This window comes from Poecilia formosa, unplaced genomic scaffold, assembly GCF_000485575.1.
Source record: "Poecilia formosa unplaced genomic scaffold, Poecilia_formosa-5.1.2 Scaffold52, whole genome shotgun sequence".
Lineage (NCBI taxonomy): Eukaryota > Metazoa > Chordata > Actinopteri > Cyprinodontiformes > Poeciliidae > Poecilia > Poecilia formosa.
The window spans coordinates 965809-984677 of record NW_006799991.1 but is presented as its reverse complement, the minus strand read 5'-3'; the positions used below and the strand labels follow the sequence as shown (position 1 = coordinate 984677).

General features: G+C 37.8%; 1 protein-coding gene across 3 annotated transcripts in view; it reads left to right on the top strand.

Moving 5' to 3' along the window:
• The window catches only part of cacna1ea (calcium channel, voltage-dependent, R type, alpha 1E subunit a), a 98747-nt gene that overhangs the window by 40694 nt on the left and 39184 nt on the right, over positions 1-18869 (top strand). For all 3 annotated transcript variants that reach the window (XM_016671809.1, XM_016671808.1, XM_007552798.2), the window contains exons 4-5: positions 7312-7417; positions 7523-7662. In XM_016671809.1, the coding sequence (XP_016527295.1) occupies positions 7312-7417; positions 7523-7662 (246 nt within the window). The remainder of the gene's footprint in view (positions 1-7311; positions 7418-7522; positions 7663-18869) is intronic.

The following is an 18869-nucleotide window of genomic DNA, read 5'->3' as shown; positions in this document are numbered from 1 at the left end:
GTTTGTTTGTTTGTTTGTTTTCTCAGCCTGGTGCAGTGACTTCCTGGTGTTGTGTTGTCATTGTTTTGCCAGGCAAACAGAAGGCTTTTAGATTAACCACACTGATCCAGATCCGCTCAGACGCTTACTTGCTTTGCACCACTGTCATGAATTTCACATTAACCTGGGACGTTTAATGACACATTTACAACACTCATCTTCCAGGACGAAATGATTATACAGCTGCAAGGATTTAGTAAAACTAGAATTTTTGATGTACAAATCTGAATTTAATGTGGAGTTCCTCTAAGTCAAACTGGATCAAAATGATACATATAACCAATTATACACTCCTTTGATAATTGGTTAAATATCTCATACAAGTTGTAGCTCAGCCACATGCTTCATGTAGCCATCAACAACATTATGGCATCATTTTGATTGAATATTTGCATCCCTTCTTTCTTCATTTTAATCAGTTGTTTGTTTGTTTTTGTTTTTTTTTTTTGTTTGTTTTTTTAATCCAAATGTTAATAAATATTGTATATTTTTGTGCATATTTCTAACTAAGTGGAAAAGACAAATTCTAGATGAAGTTTAAACTTGAGTACTCGTTTGCAAAACACACCAACACACCAATTAAATATGTACTTCTACAGCTGGTCATGGCTTTCATGCATACTACTAAGTGATGGACAAATGCAGAGAAATGCTGTAATAAAGACACTGCTGTTTTGTCCCGTTTTTTGTAATTACTGAGTAGCAAAGCCTTCCTGACGGTAACAGATTAAAAGCAGGAGAAAAAAAAAGTATATATTTGATGCACAGGAACATTTTCTGGTTTTCTACTACGTTCCTTCCTATTGATGTGTATTAAGTTCCTCAAACTGATGCCCAGCAGATGGCTGACCTTATGTTTTTATTGTGTATTTTTGTGCTTGTTACACGATCAAACCAGCACAAAACTTTGAAATGAAACCTTTGCTGTCTCCTTTTCTGAATGACCTCTACTGGTTCCACTTTAATCCTGTTAAATAGAACCAGCCCATGATAAATGGGCTCAGTTGCAAACCCACAACCATCAGTGGGTTTGAGCTTCCCAGTGATGGTTGTCAGGCTTAGTATTTTTGTCTTAAATTAATTTAAATGTAATTAAATGTTTCTGACGTCTTCAGCTACACAATCCTGCCTTATAACCAAACTCATGACTATTTGGTACTGTGTACTTTCTGTACTTTGTGTTATTTTCTATCTATCAAATTGTGATAGTGACAGGTAAAAGGTTTAGGCTTTGCTGCTCTCAAAAATGTTTGTTTTTAACAGAAACAAAACAATAGATTTATAACAAGCTGAACAGAATAACAACGTGGTGTAAATATTCTTGTTTAAATTTTTAATATATATTTTTAAATTCATCATCTACTTCAGTAACGACCTGTTTGACTTTTACTGCCAAGGATGTAAGACACATTTGTTCGTAAGAATGTGTTTCTTCATAGCATCACATTGTAAAGAATAGTGGGTCATGTTCCTCTTACTGCTTCGATAGGACATTATGCTTTTTTTATTTTTTTATTTTTGCTACCGGAAAATGTTCCATATTTTTCTTGTTCAGTAGTTTACTTCTCTTTTGGTCATTTACACAGCTGACTGACTAACTCAGCAACAGGTGGAGGACGGTGGGCCTCACCGAGGCTTTAACCTTTTAACGGTTTTATTACCTCAAAGCTAGGAATTGGTACAAACATGCTATTTATCAGGGTATCCAATAGACATTTGTCTCAAGCGAGAGTCGTGCAAATCAAGAACGTACACTAGTAGTGAACAGGCTAGTGGTAGAGTGGGTTATCACACACACTCTCTTATAATCTCTTATCTCTGCAGGACATCTGGTAAAGGTCAGCCTTGTGTTTGCAGCACAACTTGCAGCTGTCGCTTCACAGTAAGAACCTCTTTTCTTCTCTGAGTGCTCAATTAACAGAGGATGATCAATTCAACGAACATCCAGAGACTCCCGGATTGGCTGAGTGGTGTGGGTGAGCTCATACGATCACATGACACACTTCTAGATTTGTGTTTGAGTGCACCTTGTCACCGACGGCATCAGTGGTGGCTCACCGGAGCAAGGCGTGGTTACATTTGTGCATGCCTGAGTCTGACTCAAGCTTGGCTGCCTGAGGGCGTAGCAGCTGATGGAGGCTGACGGAGGCCTGGCAGGAAGAGCCAGGGCTTAATGAAGCACTCAGGCTCAGGTTAGACTTGCAGGCCTGCTGAGGACTGGCAGCTGCTCCTCCTGTCTGATCCCCACTGGGATCCCCTGCAGTGGGAAGTTTCCCATTGAGAAGGTGTACCTCTAAATAATTGATTGTTGGATTTAATAGTTTGTTTCATCATTAGTGCAAGCAGAAATTATGTGAGAGCTGATAAGGAGAAATGGAGGTTTAAGCTTAAAGCAGTGCAACAGGGCAGCCACACTGGCCTTCAGTTGTACTTTCAGGACGTTGTTCTCTTTGTTAAGCTTCATTGAGGATTAAAATTACACAGGTTAATGTTGTAATAAAAATTCCATTAAGGTTGTACAGTCCATACATATTCCTCTAGAGTCTGCTTGAAGTTGAGACGGCTCATTAATTTTCCTCTAACTAAACTGCATCCTTGCATGAAAAATAAAAAGGGGCAATTAAGATGGAAATGACCCTGATGGACCCAGTGTTCCTTGTATCCTAAACTAATTTCTCTGTGAATGTCAAAACGATGATTTTTATTTATTTTTGTATTCTTCACTGATTTCCTTATGACCATTCAAAACAGTATAAAAGGTTCAAACTTGAGAAACTAAATAAGTTTCCATAATCATCCCATGACTAAGCTCTGAAAGTCAGGCTTAAATCTGGGTTTTTGCTCATGGATTTTATATTTATGTTTTTGCTTTAAGGATGATTCGGGTTTGGGTTTTAATTAGATTTTATGTTTGTTTGGATGCTTTTAGTTCCTGCATAGGAATAATTGCCACACACAATATGATTTAAAAAGGACAATTTAATACTTATCATTAACTTGATATTAGAAAAATCGATTGATGTATACTAGATGGTGCGAGTAACTTATGGCTGCTTACATTCATATTGGTAAGAGATGTAGAGAAGGTTGAAGAGAATGAGGCAGATGTGAAAAACAGGCAATAACAAGACATCTGTTGTTGTTGCAGCAGCAGTAGTTACACCACAGCACTTTGCCAGAAAGTGGCTTAAACTGTTTTATATTTGTTGCAGGTTTTGTTGTTTTGTTTTTTGGTTGTGCGAGTGCTGCATTGGCAAACAGCCAGTCTGTTACACTGCTAAGGTTCTTTCATGATAAAACAGTACAATGTGACTCAGCGAGAGTTTAAGTCTTTGGTTTCTGCTCATGTATCTTGTTCCTTATCCATTAATAATCAAAATCTCCCCTTGGTTGTTTTAAGCTCCCTGTTGTTACCGTCGTTCCTATGAACTGCTGTCTTTAAACCAGCTCACCTAACAAGTGCTTGTTTGACCCTACCTCCGGTGAACATTGCTGAACTATTAACACAAATAAAATGCTTCTGCAACTCTAGTGGATTTATGACCGGTTGTCTGCTGGGGGCAGCAGCAAATAATTTTCTCTAAATTCTGATGTTTCAAAACATACAGTTTAAGTAAATTGTGTTTTTCTTGTTTGGAGAATAATGATACAGTGTAATCTTCCTTAAAGTTGATGGAGGCCAGAGAGCAACTGCAAAGGGAGAAAAGACAGTCCCACAACCAGCATAAGCAGCCCAAATGCTGATCTGATTGTGTTGTGGAAAGATTTTCAACAAGCTCTTCATTGCAAGAAAACAGACGTTCCTTCCTTTGATAGAAATATTTTTAAACTACTTTAAATAATTAACTGATCTCTCTGTACTTTTGTGACAATCAGGACGCAGACAAAGCTTTAGCACAGCTCTTCTGCCGAGTCTGACATTTTAATGTTATATTTATATTTATTCCACAAGCGTTTAACCATTTCGATTCAAATTTAAGCTTTGCTCTTTTTTTTTTTTTTAGAACAATTTCCCTAGGAATTCAGATTACAAGGCTTTTCTTCTGTACATATTTATTCAGTGCTGGCTCCAGCTCATACTCCCGACACATGGCTCAGATCATTTACGGATTTCCAATAAACCAGGTTCAGATGCCTTTGCTTCATTTTGATTTTCACCTCGGCGTAACAACAATAATCACTGGGGTTTGGATCCAGTCTGTGTTTGAGCATTTTCACAGATGCACAGGGCATCACACTCCGGTCTCTGCGTCTATTTTTACACGCATGTTTGAGGAGTCGAGGCAGAGCGCCAGCGTCACTGTGACTCAGAAAGCTCACGAGACGCCTCGCTCCTGAAGCTGGTAGACGAATCACGACAAATATTGCACGTCAGCTGACACCCGGAGCAGCAAGGAGGTCTGATGAGATACTTGTTAAGTTTGTAACTGGGAGTAAAGTTTTTTTTTTTGTTTGTTTTTTTTAAGGAGTAGTGAGAGTGAAAAAAGTAGAGAGGAGAAATGAAAGCATCAGCTGTATTTCTATCTGATGTCACAAGTAAGTCACTTCTGTATGTAAAGGAAATTGTAAATGTTTTACTATGATAAAACATTAAGTGGATAACAATTAGGTTAAATGACTTATCTGCTTCCTATGTAAAGAACCGACAAAGTATTTTCAGTAAATATTTAAATGATCCTCAACATTACAGGGCTATTTTAGGAAAGACTTTCCAGATGGACAAGCAGTGAAATTGTTGAGGGTGAAACTGGAAACTTCCCATAGTTACTGAAAATGCAGGGAAGATAGGAAGCAAGTCAGATAGGAGCACTAAGAATAGCCAACCAAAAATAAGTCAGACGTTTCCCCCCAGGAGCTGCAGAAAAGGCAAAGAAAAACCACAAAACCATAACGTGTAGGTTTCAACAAAGGTTGAAAAAAATGTCTGATAAGTTATTAAGTCCAATCTGATAACATAAATGTATTCTCAAGTTAACAATCACTTAGTTTGATGAGAGTAAGAAAAATATATGCAGATTTGATCCAAAATATAAATATACGAACATAAAAAGTAGACCTCTGAAATCATTATATTATTACAATAAAACTTTAAATGATTTCCCCCACAAGTAATGAGCAGTTTCTGGCATTTTATACATAAAAACAGATGATTACAATGCATTTTATTTCTCATGTCCAGAGCATAATGATAAAGTAAAGTTTCTTGCAAACCGAGTGGAAAGTGGTGCAGCACCCATCACATTTCCTGTAGAGGTGGGCGTTATAACACCATTAGATCATGAATGTTTAGAACAGGCTGACAATTCTTGCTCAGACGCATCAGTTCAGTTTTTCTTTGAACTTCGTGAACTACTTTTTGTGTGTTAATACTGTAGTAGTTACTTGTTTCAATACTTTTCTGTGGAAGTAGAATAGCATTTAGCTTGTATTAATGTGCAAAAATTCAACAAAAAGCTGAAGTATCATCCCGTCTTGTGGTATGGAGGTGTAGTGGTATGGAAACGGTCAAAAACAAAAACACAGTGCGCTCTTTCTTGTAGATGGACATGTTGCTGATGAGACAAATCCTGTTTTTTAAGTTATAAAAATTAGCAGGAAAGCAGCAGTGTTGATATTTTTGTGCAGATCTCAGCTGTGCCTTGATAGTGTCTTTACTTCCCAGCCTTAAAAAGTTCAAGCCCCGTCAGCCGACTTCCTCCCTCAAAAATTGGTTATAAATCTTCTCCTCTTTGACAAGTTGTCTACTTATTCTTTATTTCCTTCACAATAATAATAATAATAATAAAAACACCTCTGCATTGCTCATTTGGATTTAGCCAAAATAAGCAACAACAAATAAATAAATAAAAATTAAGGGGTGTAATTGAAATCCTTTAATTGTTCTACCTTGGAAAGAGTAATTTGTTTTTTCAGTAGTGACTGTCATTTATTTCTCACCAATTCTTTGCTGATACTTATGATATTTAGTCCGATGCATGGTGTCAAAGTCAGGCTTCAGTGTGTCAGCACATGAGATACCTCCACAGGCACGCTTCAGCTGCCCAGTAACAGTTTTGTAACGCTGACTTTCAGTGGCTGGAAGAGGATGCTGTTGCTTGGATACCCTCCTCCCCTGTCTTTCCATCTTCATTTCCTCACTTTCCTTTCCCTTCCTTATGTTGTTGCATTGGAGCGAGTATCAAATTTAAAAAGCTTCTTAAAATGAACATCTGTAGCAAAATAATCAAACTACCTTTCATGTGAGAATTCATACAGCAGCAGGTCACTGGGACTCTTTTCACACTTATTTTCTTGTTTCTGTTGTTTACTGCTGTTTTGTTCTCCCAGCAGCCAATCTGAAGTGCAACCCTGTTTTATCTCACGGCCCCTATAGGCTTGTAGGAGTATTTTGTTTGCTCTTTTTATTTAACTTCTCATCACTCATTTGTTCCTGAGTGACCCTGCTGGATAAAACTGCCAACACAACATCGATCTGTCCAGCTCCACTCGCCTCCTCCTCGCCGCGCTGTTTCACAAGCATCTTACTCTCTGTATAACATAATCTTCTCCTTTGGTGATCAGCTTACTTCTCTTGTTTATCACTTCCTCTTGGTGCATTCTTCTCCCTGCTCTGTTCTTCTTTCTTTAAGCTGCCTTCTGCACGTAACCAGGTGAGAGGAAAGTACCCACACAAAGCATTAGATAAAGAACAGCCAGATTTTAACCAACAACCCGCACAGCTCTCACAATAGATGCAATGTGCCATTTATAGTAGGACTGACCCTGTTTATACAATCATATCTCAGGGCCTCTCTCTCATTCTTGTGTATTTCTGCATATTTTTGCGCTACAGCTGATCCCATATAAGGTACAGGCTGTTTATTAGTGGCTCCTCTCAGTCCCAAAATGTATAAATCAGCAGGTTGATTATGTTTGATTACTTTATAGTGTGGGTTTTATATTGCAAAATTATCTTTTTGTTAATTGAGTTGAAGAAGGGAGCTGTGTTTGTACTGATGGGCTCTAATTCACTGGTGTCAAACTATGTCTGCAGAACTTTATTGGTGTTAATTCAGCCGATAGATTTGGCTGAGTTAGACCAGGGATAAGTCAGAAGATATCGGCTCTAGGACTGTAGTTTAAAACCCCTCCTCTTTTAGATACAAATTTGTAACTAAAAAAAAATAATAATCACCTCTATTTCTGTTGTTTTTGTCAGTCTGTGTGTTACTTTACTATAAATGAATTTTGTCACCATCCACAACGCTGAGCTCCTTAACTTCAGTCTTTCACTCCTTTCGAGTACATGATCCTCACTACCATCATTGCCAACTGCATCGTCTTGGCCCTGGAGCAGCACCTCCCTGGTGAGGACAAAACCCCCATGTCCAAGAGACTGGTGAGACACTCAGACATGAAAACTAAAACACAGACAGAAATCACAAGTGTGCTGCTTTCGCGTTTGAGTCCTTTATGCGTGTCCGACTTTGTTTCACACCAACAGGAGAAGACGGAGCCCTACTTCATAGGGATGTTCTGTTTTGAGGCTGGGATAAAGATCATCGCTCTGGGCTTTGTGTTTCATAAAGGGTCCTACCTCAGGAACGGCTGGAACGTCATGGATTTTATTGTCGTCCTCAGCGGGTGAGTCCATCATCATCATCATGCTCGTACAAATGTGTGGTCGATGAGATGGGATTAGCATTTTGAACCGAACTGAATAATTGTTCTGAGAGATGTTATGAACGAATAGAACAACTCATTCTTTGACTTTTATTTAATTGCCTGTCGTTGTAAGGTTTAGCATCAACTTACCTACTCCTAGGTTTCCTGCATGTATTTGTTGATCTGAAACATTTGAATCCACTTCGGTCATAGTTTTAAGCAAACTTTGTGGCATTCATCCAATCTTTCGACGCTCTCACGGAGCTGAATTCATTAAATTTTATTCTGTCAGTAAACTCTGTTGAAGGTTTGTTTAGTTTAAGATCAGGGCCAAAAGCGGTGCAGTGAGTGCTTCACTGTAAGAAGGGTACGAGTACAAAGAAGGTGATTGTGACATAACAAAGTAGACTTTCATAAAAACTTCATCAGTGTGGCAGCGCCATGACATAAAACAATAGATGATTAAAGACAAACAACACAATGAGGATTATTTATTTGTGTGTAACTGAGAAACAAACTTTGTTTGTCATGATATTTGGGTTTTTGCTTTCTTTTGTCTTGGTGTTTGGATAATTTTTTAGTGTTTATTAATGTTCGCTATGTTTTACTGTACCAGTTCATTTATTTGCATTTAGTTTCTTAGTCTGTTCTTCTAGTCTGTTCCTTGTACATTTGAACTTCATTCTCTTAGATTATTGTCAGACCTTTTACTTTGTTCTGGATGCCTTGGAGTCTGACTTGAACTCCCTCTGTGTTAATTCATCTCCTCCCTCAGGTTCCCCGCTGTCTCTTTGTCATAGCTGTACCACATTTCCTCTGATTGGTTAGTTTGTCAATTCCCACACCTGCCTCTGTATTTAAGCTCCTGGGTTTTTGTTGTTCTGCCCCGTTGCCTGTTTCTTGTTCCAAGTTAAAAAAGATTTTTATTAAGAATTCCAAAATACCTTTTTAAAGACGTTTGTGATCTGTTATGGTTTCATTCTCTCTTAGCAGAGTTCAGCAGTCCAGCTACAAGTGCTTACCTTTAACAGGCTGCTCTCTTGCAGGACATTTTATGTCTCTCACTTTGTTAGCAGCGCTACGTGTGTCACCAGTGGAGCAGAAAGTGGAAATGTGTTTGACTCCGAGAGGACTCGCTCGATGAGAGAACAAATCACATGTCTCTCTTTCTCTCTCTCTGTTTCTCACGTACGCGCTGCCGTACACATGCACAGATGAAATATTAATCAGTTAACGCCTCATAAGTACAACAGAAGGCAGAAAAGGTTCTTAGTGAGTTCTACATGATTTTGGCTCTTTAATTATTGAAGAGTCGAGCTAGGCCTTCTTAATGACGCTCCGCTCACTGCTGGGTGGAGAAGGGATATTAGGAGTTTAGAAAAAAACGACGAGAAAACGATGGCTCAGGGTTCCTGAAGATCAGCTGATGCTGTTGTCACACATGCTGATGAGGACAGTCAACCCCAGACTAAATTAGCAGCTTAATTAAAAAAACAGGTGCATGCTAATGCATTTCTAATATCACCGGCCCGAATGAGAACCAGGAAGAGGAAGAGAAACAACTTTTTCATTCATTCTTTATTTCCATTTGATGACTGGGAATGGGGTTGTATTTTGTGGTTCCTTGAAAGATCATCCAGTGGTCACTTTTCAGTTTCCCCAATTTTTATTTTTTTTTTATTTGTTAATTGATGTCACAACAAAAGACATGATCTCAAAAACAATGAGCTCCCGAACTTGTCTGTTCCTCTCTCATCCGTTCATGATCTGAATTTTAACAACCAATTTTGAATTAGGCAGTAGACGTGCTTGATCTGAATAACACAGCCTTCCAGGTTTCTTCTTAATAATATTCAGCATGATGAAGTGAGCTCCTGATTGCTTTCTAAATTATCATTTTGGCCTCAGTAGGGATAGATGAATGCAGACGGTCCATCTCTTTCTATCTCCCACGCTTAGTTCATTCAACATTGACGCACATGGAAACATTACCTCACCTATAGGCCATCATTCAAGGTTTAATTTTATTAGAGAATGACTTGTTAGATTAGATGAGAAGCGTTGATAGTATTAGATACATGAGCAGAGCTGTTGATCACTTAGTAATGGGGAAACCTTGACCAGCCTCCCACACATCAAATGAACTTCTCTCAACGTGGAAGAACTTCACTTTGGCATGTTTATTTGTCTTGATTATAAAACAATGCAATCAAGTTTAAAAAGTCTTGTTCCTAATGCTGAAATCTGATGTTTAAATTTTTTTATTATTATTATTCTAGATTCAGTTTTCCAATATTCAGTTTTACATTTTACAAAATAAATTTCTGATTTAAATTTTTAGAGAAGTTTCTTATTTTTTTAAATATGTGTTTCTGCTGAAATCATCTGGGAATTATTGCAGCTATGAGACATATATAAAAAATAGTTACTGTGAGCTGAATTAGGCCTCATATTGGAAAAAGTTGTTTTTGTTTGTTTTCCACATAGACATGCAGATCCTCCCAATGCCTCTAACCATTCAAAAATATTGATCTTGGATTAATTAGCTGCTGTACATTTCCATAAGTTGTGATTGTTTGAGAAAGCGTGGTTGTTTTTTCTCATTTTTCTTTTGTTTTAATGAAAAAAACCCACTTGTCCAGACTGTACCACCTTGACACTAGAAAAAAAGTGCTATGAATGCAGTAATAAAAGTTACAAAATAAAACATTGAGACATGTTCTGTGGATTTTTATAGATAAAAAATGTAACCGGTTAGGTGTCAGTGTTTTTGTGTAGCCCCAATTTGTGAGCAATAACTTAAAACTGGTGGATTCAGGTTGCTCTCCTCACTTGTTTTTGCCCCCCACCCACCACCCCTTCCTGTTGTGTTGCAAATAATTACAAAACTCACTCAGAAGTGCCACTTTAAAATTCATTGGCCTTTCTGTTTATTAAAATCTAATGCAATACAACAACGCTCCAGGTGCTCATCTGGAAATCCTTTAAAGCTTTTTATTCACACAAGCGGGAAGCCTAATTTAACAGTTGTGTTGAAATCTTTGCCTGTGGAGGCTTTACTCAACTGTTAGCTCAGATTACAAAAGCCTGCAAACCTTTCCTCGGTGAATACCCCTAACTCACCCCACATCATGAGCGAACGTGTGTAATTATGGGAAGCGTTTGGTTACTGTGTCAACGGTGGAGGCCGTGATTACCTCAGCAAGCTTCCTCAGTGTTTCAAGATGGCCTTAGAGAGCGAGTGGGAGGGAGATGTGAAAAACCAGATGGCACTTCCTCAAAGGCTGTTTTCGTGTAGCCGAGCACCGTAGAGGGATGACGGGTTTCCTCAGGTCGCCGGCCCGTTACCCCCGCTAAAGAGTCAAGCTGTGAGGCGGAGTCGGAACAGAGAATCAAGCAGGTGATGAAGCAGAGCAGGAGAGAAACTGGCTCAAGAGCAACGTGTTATGACGGCAATTGTTGTGAAAAAGAAACAAAAGGAAAGGATGTAGTAGGAGGAAATGAGAAGGACGCCTCAGTGCGTAATCGTGTGTCTTAATTGGCACCCTGGCAGTTTCACTCGCTGGCAAGCCCTCCATTAGACTGGCAACATTAGACGCAGGGCAAAGCCCACTGAGGCTTTGTGTCACCATAAAGTGCCAGACACTCGGGCAAAGAGTCGGTGCAAAGGGAGTTGATGAGATCAACGAAGCCAAGACTTGTGTTTCTGCCGCTTGCTGTGGCTGTTGACAACATTTTAATGAGGGAAAACGAGACACCCTTCATAGTAGTTTGCTGCATGTTGGAGACATGATGACTAAATTCATGGCTCGTCTTGTACTAAGCATATTTTCTTGTATGTTTTTGTTTGATGATTTAATTATTTGTAACTTCAGTAGCAGAGTGAATGGGTTAGGTTTAGATCAGAGCTTTTATTTTCTGCCTCTGCAGAATAAAAGCCTCTCCACAGCATGATGCTGCCACTGCTGTTATTCACAAAAGGGATCGATTGGACAACATGTGGCGATAGATTTCCAATACATGCAACATTTTGCATAACCTACAAGATCTCATCTAACCAGAGCATGTTCTTCCACATATTTGCTTCTTCTTCAATATGAATTATTTTGACTTTATTTCAGTGCTTTTCTTCTTGACACTCTTCCAGAAACAGAAGATTTCTGGAGTGCAAGACTAATAGATATTCTCACCTCTTAATTGTGTTTATTTCAGATTTATTTGACCAGAGACAAGACACAGAAGAGTGTTACATTTAAAAGGAGATGTTGCCCTGTCAATAGGATCTCTGGCTTTTAGAAATTGATCTTTATAACTTAAAGAAGCTTATTTAAAACTGTAAAATAACACTCCAGTCACATGTTGGGTTTATTCTTTGTTAGTTTGGATTTATGTCCCATTAAGTAACAGAGACAAGAAGGCTTTATCTTTAGACCTTCTAGATGTTTTGTATTAATTAAAACTCATTCTGCGTTGTGATGAGTTCAGTGCTGCTGTCATCAGGCTTTATTCTGTAGTTACAGTTTAACATTGCAGACCGGAAGCCAAAGTCAACACAAGGAGCTTCATATCAATCACAGCATCTGCAGCACTAGTCAGCAGGACATAATAACATTATATCAGAGCCATAATACAGTTTTCTTTCAGAGTTTCTTGCAGTAATCAAATTATTTCTTATAATTGTCCATATATTCCCTGCTTTCTGTGGTTCTTCATTGTCTTTTCATGTTTTCATTAAACCAAAAGATCCACAGCCCACTAATATATTATGATCATAAAGCAAGGAGAAGTCTACAACTGAGAAAATGTATTATTGTAAAACTGGGCAAATTACAGAGCATAATACACAATACAGCAGCAAACTGAGGTTTTGCACTATAAACGTAAAGATAAAAGTATATCAATCACATATTTTTAAAGCTGCATATTTTCTTGCGGCCACTTTAAACTCAGTTTAAACTTTTACATCAGGGGTGTCAAACTCATTCCCGTTCTGGCATGTATTGATAAAACCTGTTCACAAACGTGATAAAATCTCATTCAGTTCTTAAAATTAAATAATAATATTGAACATGTTTTCAGTCCCTGCAGGATTTCTTGATCCTTTTTGGGGGGGTTTTTTGCAATAAAAATCAAAGTGTTTGTGGCACTAATTTGGAAATATTTGCAATATTTGCTATTTATGACGGTAACTTCGACTTTTCTGTTACTCACTATGTAGATAATTTACAACAATCTGACATCAGTTAAGGTTGAAGCAGCTCTTTAGTACAAGTAAGAGAGTTTTTGACAAAAATTTGATTTGTTGATTTTGTGTGAATTTCTACTATAATTCTCAACAAACTGGAGGGACTGATTGGTAAAATTTGGCAGTAAACAGATAAAGTTGATAACAAATTATTTATGCACTCTTGGTGTTTAGTCTGGAATCTAGAGGGCCACATAAAAAGCTACGACGAGCCGGATTTGGCCCACGGCCTTGAGTCTGACATGTGATTTACATTATTTTCCATCCTTTCTCTTTAGAGTTATTACAACATCTTCTAATATCTTTTGATGCGTTGGACCTGAGTCCAAAAACTGAACGTGACAAAGCTGTATTTGGTGTTTCGCATATATTCTTCTGAGTCATGTGAACAAACCAAATGTGCTACACTCTCTTACAGTCAGCTACACCTTATGTCTGTTTGGCATTCATGCACCTGTTAGTAGTAACCAAATCAGCCTCTCTCACACTCACACACACACCCACACACACGCACACACACACACACACAGAGACACACAGAGACATTCAGACAGATGCACCCTCTCCAGTCTTTTTTCCCCATCTGCTGTCTGATGGATTGATGAGATCAGACACAGCAGGAGTGGATCTGTCCCTTTGAGCTGCTGCTGTGGTGACTGAGGACCCAGCCTCAGGTCAGGCTGTCACAGGCTCCAGTTCTCCTGCATCTCTGGTTAACGTCTCTGCAATTAGTTTGGATCAGGAAAGAATTTTTTTTTTTTCTGATGATTTGCCAGGGGAAAATGTACCTGCAGCTTGTGTGCTGTGTTTATCTAAATCAAACAAATAGAAGAATAGTTCGAGGGCTGTTGTTTTCTGTCATATCTCTTTATCACAAGTTAAGCAAAGTTGAATGTAGGCTATGCGTTGCAACAGTATGCATTCTGTTCAACATGTCCACATTAATAAAAAAAAAATAATAAACATCAGGGTAATTAATTGGGATTTTATGTCAGAGCAGTAAAAGCAGTGCATAATGGAAGTGCAAAGAAAACTATAGACAGTTTCTAACATCTTTTACAAATAGCCTCTGATAACATTAGATACAATCTAGTGTAACAGACTGACTTTAAAGGTAAGTAGATCAGCATGCAACCTAACCTCAGTATAAATCCAGCTGTGCGGTGAAAGTTTCATGCTTTGTGGATTATTTTCTTAAGTAGCTACAAGGAAGCTGGTCAGACTTGATGGGAAGTTGAATGAACTGAAAATTAGTCAAACTTGGAAGAAAACCCTTCTGGGGGTTTGAGGAAGACTAAAAGAGCATCTTGAGCTACATGAGAACTGTTTAGATCAAAACATTTCAATGCTAAAGTGGCCTAGTTAAAGTCTAGACAGGACTACAATAAACAATCTGAAGCAAGGTCAGATTTAATAATTTATGTTTTAATTTGGAAACTGTGCATCATCTCACTTAAGCATGCAGTACACTGAAAAAAAAGAAAATTAATTAAGTTTATCCAACGTAATTTATTAAATTGATTTAACTTGACAAATTTAAGTCAGTTTTACTCATAAAGGACTAATAAAGGATCTCTTCTTTTAAAGTTGTCTTTTTGGCTCAGGCAGCCTCAAGCTTGCTTCATGACGTTAGACGTTGGATACAAACGCGGCGTTGAACTTAATCGTTTCAAGAAAAGTCAAAGTAAAAGGTTAAAAATGTGTAACTTTCAAGTTAATTCAACACAAAAAAGTGAGTTGTCATCACTAAACCAAAATAATTAAGTGAGATTAATGTAAATGGGTCCATAACTTGAACTAAACTGCACTTTTTAGAGTGTACTTTTGTAGAGGTACTACTATATTTTAGGGGTTCATATGACCACCATGAGTAAAAAGCATGTTCAAATGTATTTAATCAGATTGAGATCTTCTGGTTAAGTGATGCATTTTAACTGTGATCTTAAATCCAGACACTGAAAGATTATCATACGGATGAAAATCCGCTCCTCTGCGTCCCTGAACCTCCGCTTCTCCCCTCGTCTGTCTCTCTCCACTTGTAGTTGTTGTAAAAAGACATCCTGCGATACAAAGAGTGTTTAGAGGGCCTTTTATGCAGGCTGATTAGAAAAGATGAGGTGATATGCTGAGATCAAAGTGGCCCTACTGCTTGCTGGGTCTCTCGTCAATTTAAATTCCTTTTACTAGCAAAAGTAACCAGCTCTGAGGGAAGGTGATGGATATTTCTCAATTATGACTTTTCAATTTGTCTGCAAATTCAGTCTGAGATGAACAGTGCCTTTGTGGGAATTGAATTAATGCCTGAAGTTTATTAGTATTCAGTCTGAATCGACTGAGGTGAAACATGTAATGAGCAAAATTCAGGGGCAGCACAATATTCCCTAGAACCGATTTATTGTTGCTGCGTTTCAGCCGCGACTCAGTGAAATAACAGTTTAGAGACGGAGATGGAGTCGAAGCAGGTTGTCTGTACACTCTTCACACCATAAATGAGTGATGAAGACCTTGTTAAGTTCCTATGGCAACTGTTATATAATGTGTGACATTGTAATTTCTGATGCAATATTAGGTTCTTAATATAGGCAATAAATTATGTTTACAGTAAATGTCTGATCAAAAGTAAACATTTAAAGATGAATGCATCCATAAATAGGTCAGTTTCATGGCTACATCAATAATTCACAACAGGTTTTTCTCATACAATTTCATGTTTATGTTAGGAGCCTGAATTGTTTTTGAGGTTCTTTTTAGTTGTTGTTTTTTATTGTTAGATCAGTCTTGTTTGTGTTTTACTTTAGTTCAACCCTTACTTAGTGATTGTAGTTTGTTTATTTCTTGTGCTTAGTTTTTTTTTTTTTTACTCTAGTTTAATTATGTTTTTTAGGTCTAGAAACGCTTTAGATTTATTTCCTAGTCCCCTGTGTCCACTCCCTCATCCCCTGTGCCACTTTCTCTCTCCTCATCCTGCCTTCTGCTTTCTCGCCAAACACCTGCAACCCGTTTCTAATCAGCCATTTGTTTTTTGTTCAGTAATCAACCTCCCCAGTATATATTCAACTCATTCTCAGTCAGTCCTTGCTGGTTCCTCCCATCTAATCCTGTTAGCTCCCTGTTGATTCCCTGCAGTTTTTGCTACTGGATTTCTCTTTTTTGTTCTACTCTGGCTCCTTGTGTTCCCTGTGGTTTTTTGTAAAAAAAAAAAAAAAAACATTTTTCATTTTTGTCATCAAACAGTTAACATCATCCACGCTTCCAGCTCCGTCTCCATTTTGAAACTCATGACAGAATGTTGAAGAAACTGTCATGAATTTCCTCATGACAGGTTTAGAAATGGCAGAATATTGTTTTAAAAATATATGTTCAGATCTTGTTCAATTAAAAATACAGAATATTTTCCTAATACCTTCTTTAAACCTCTCTTAACATGCATGTCTGGACATATTCCACCCTTTCTCTGTAAAATGGCCCCTTCACTATTGATGTGAACTTGCTCATTTCCAGCAGGGAGCTTCTAATTTAATCCAGAATCTTTTTCATATTTCAAATTGAGTGAGCTCGAAGACTAAATGTGCAATTGTGTCAATTAGATTGCAGTTAAGGTCTCCATGTTGGTGTAGCTAACTCTGTTGCCATACAGCCAAAGGAGGTCATTTGTGCATTGTGTTTGCATGTTTTCCACATGCAGGACTGTGCTCCCTCTCTCTAAAAACATACATGTCAAGTTCACTGGTCTCTCTAAAGTATCCTGAGCTGTAAATCTTTGCATTGCTTGTGTCTGTTTGCCTCTGTGTGGACCCATGATGGACTGTAACCTCCCTTTATTCCACTGAGTTTTTGTTTTTACATATAGTTGCATCTTTTTGGAAGTGGCAGCAGTTTTATTACTTGAGCTGTTCAGCAAAAGTCACTTTAAAGAAACAAATAATGCTCTTGATTGATAAAATTACCATAACAGCCTAAGTCTGATGTCCCTTTTTGCATCTGCTAAAGGAAAAGACGCTTGAGTGTTTTTGGGAGTGTATATTGTATGAATAAGTAGTTGAGTCAAAGCATTGGGGACAGATGCTCTGAAGGTTGCAGGTAGTTTGAAACAGTTTCAGTGTTCTGCTCTTTAAAGTCAAGGTCGAAAGCAGAAAATGTTGGAAAACCTAAAGTAAACAACAGATTTTATAGTATTATCATGTTTCAAGGTAACTTTTGTAAAACAACTGAGGCTTTCTGCTTTGAATGGTAAGCCTGTTAGGATGAGCCCTTTTCATATCTGTGTTGAATTGAGATTTCTGATTTAATGTTTATTATCAGGTTTTATAAATCCAGTGTTGTTGACCTTCGTATTTAATCTGGCAAATGATTTTTTTTCCTGATTTCGATGTTTTGTACCTCAGGGCCATTGCAGCTCCGTCTTAGTCAAGAAAATATTTTTCAGGATTTTTTGTGAAAATGATAGAGAAGATGATTGAAGAAGTAAAAGACTGCTGCTGGTAACAGATCATAGAAAACCCCATAATGTATCCATTGTGCAAAAGCAAGCTCAGTACACCGGTTTCATTGCATTGTACATTTGTTCTGCTAAAACACACAATAAGTGCTGTCACCAATAGTTTCACATATTTTGATATTTATTGATTCTAAGTATGGATATTCAAAAAGCATGTTATTTATATATGAAGGTGTCACTGTTTATTGTTTTTGATAAATCACAGCTGTTCTCATAACACAAACAGGTGGCTCTGACACTCGGCTGATAACCAGTTTATGGAAAACATGCTCAAATCTACGCCTGTTGTTTTAATGCACAGCATGATTTGATTGTATGCAACACGCTGAATATCAATGTAGATGTGTGTGCACAAACGGAGAGCGGGAGAGAATAAGAATATGGATCAGGGGGAGTTAAAAAAGGACAGAGTACACTGTGGGAGGCAGGGAAGCTTATATTAACTAAATCGACCAGAGCAGTGCTGTAGGAGGTTCCTCCACACAGTTCCTTATTATGTCAAGACAATCAGCAACACACACGCACGCACGCACGCACGCACGCACGCATGCACACACACACACACACACACACACACACACACACAACATATACTCGGATGCTTGCACTATTATTGCTTGACTCAACAATAAATATGTTCTCTAAAAATATTTAAACCTGCAACAGAACAACAAACATGGAATCTACTGCCTAAATGAGAAGATGTCTCCTTTCTTGGCCTTTACTAAGTGTGAAGAAAAAGAATAACCAGACAGAGCCAGGAGTCATGATGGACAGATGTTCTTAGAACTGGATTAATGTTCTGTTTGGTGTGTTGAGAGCCGAATAGAGTAACGAAACATCAACAGAACAAAACATGAAATCGACTCCAAACTAAGAAGAGAAACTCATAGACAGAAAGACAAATGGAAACTTAACTAGATAACAGAATAAGCACAAAGCCCAACAAACCATGACACTAGTTCCTTAACATGTTATGACATTTTATTTACTGGCATACTGGAAAATATACCAGTAAATACCTCATAAAAAACATGGGGCTGGTGAAGCCTTTTGCAGTGGTTTACGTCATCTTTTATTATCAGGTGCAAATAAATAAAATTAATTTATCCTTTTACAGCACAATTTCACTTTCTAAAGATATCATGTCATATATAATACAGCTGACTGACAGCAGCCAATGCATAAATGACTAATAACTTTAAGTACACCTGAATTTTTCCAGCAAGGGACAAGATGGGATTTTTAATTTTTTATTTTTTATTTTTTTGCATTCTTTGGTTTGATTCTTTGTTTGGTGGAAGAAACAAAAATTTATGTTGCTAAATATTGCATGAATAATTAACCTCGGCCTTTGATATGAATGTGTGATTTGGGAAACAATTATACTTTAAAAGTGTCAAATCTTATCACCCTTTGGATTGTTTGTACTAATTAAAGGAC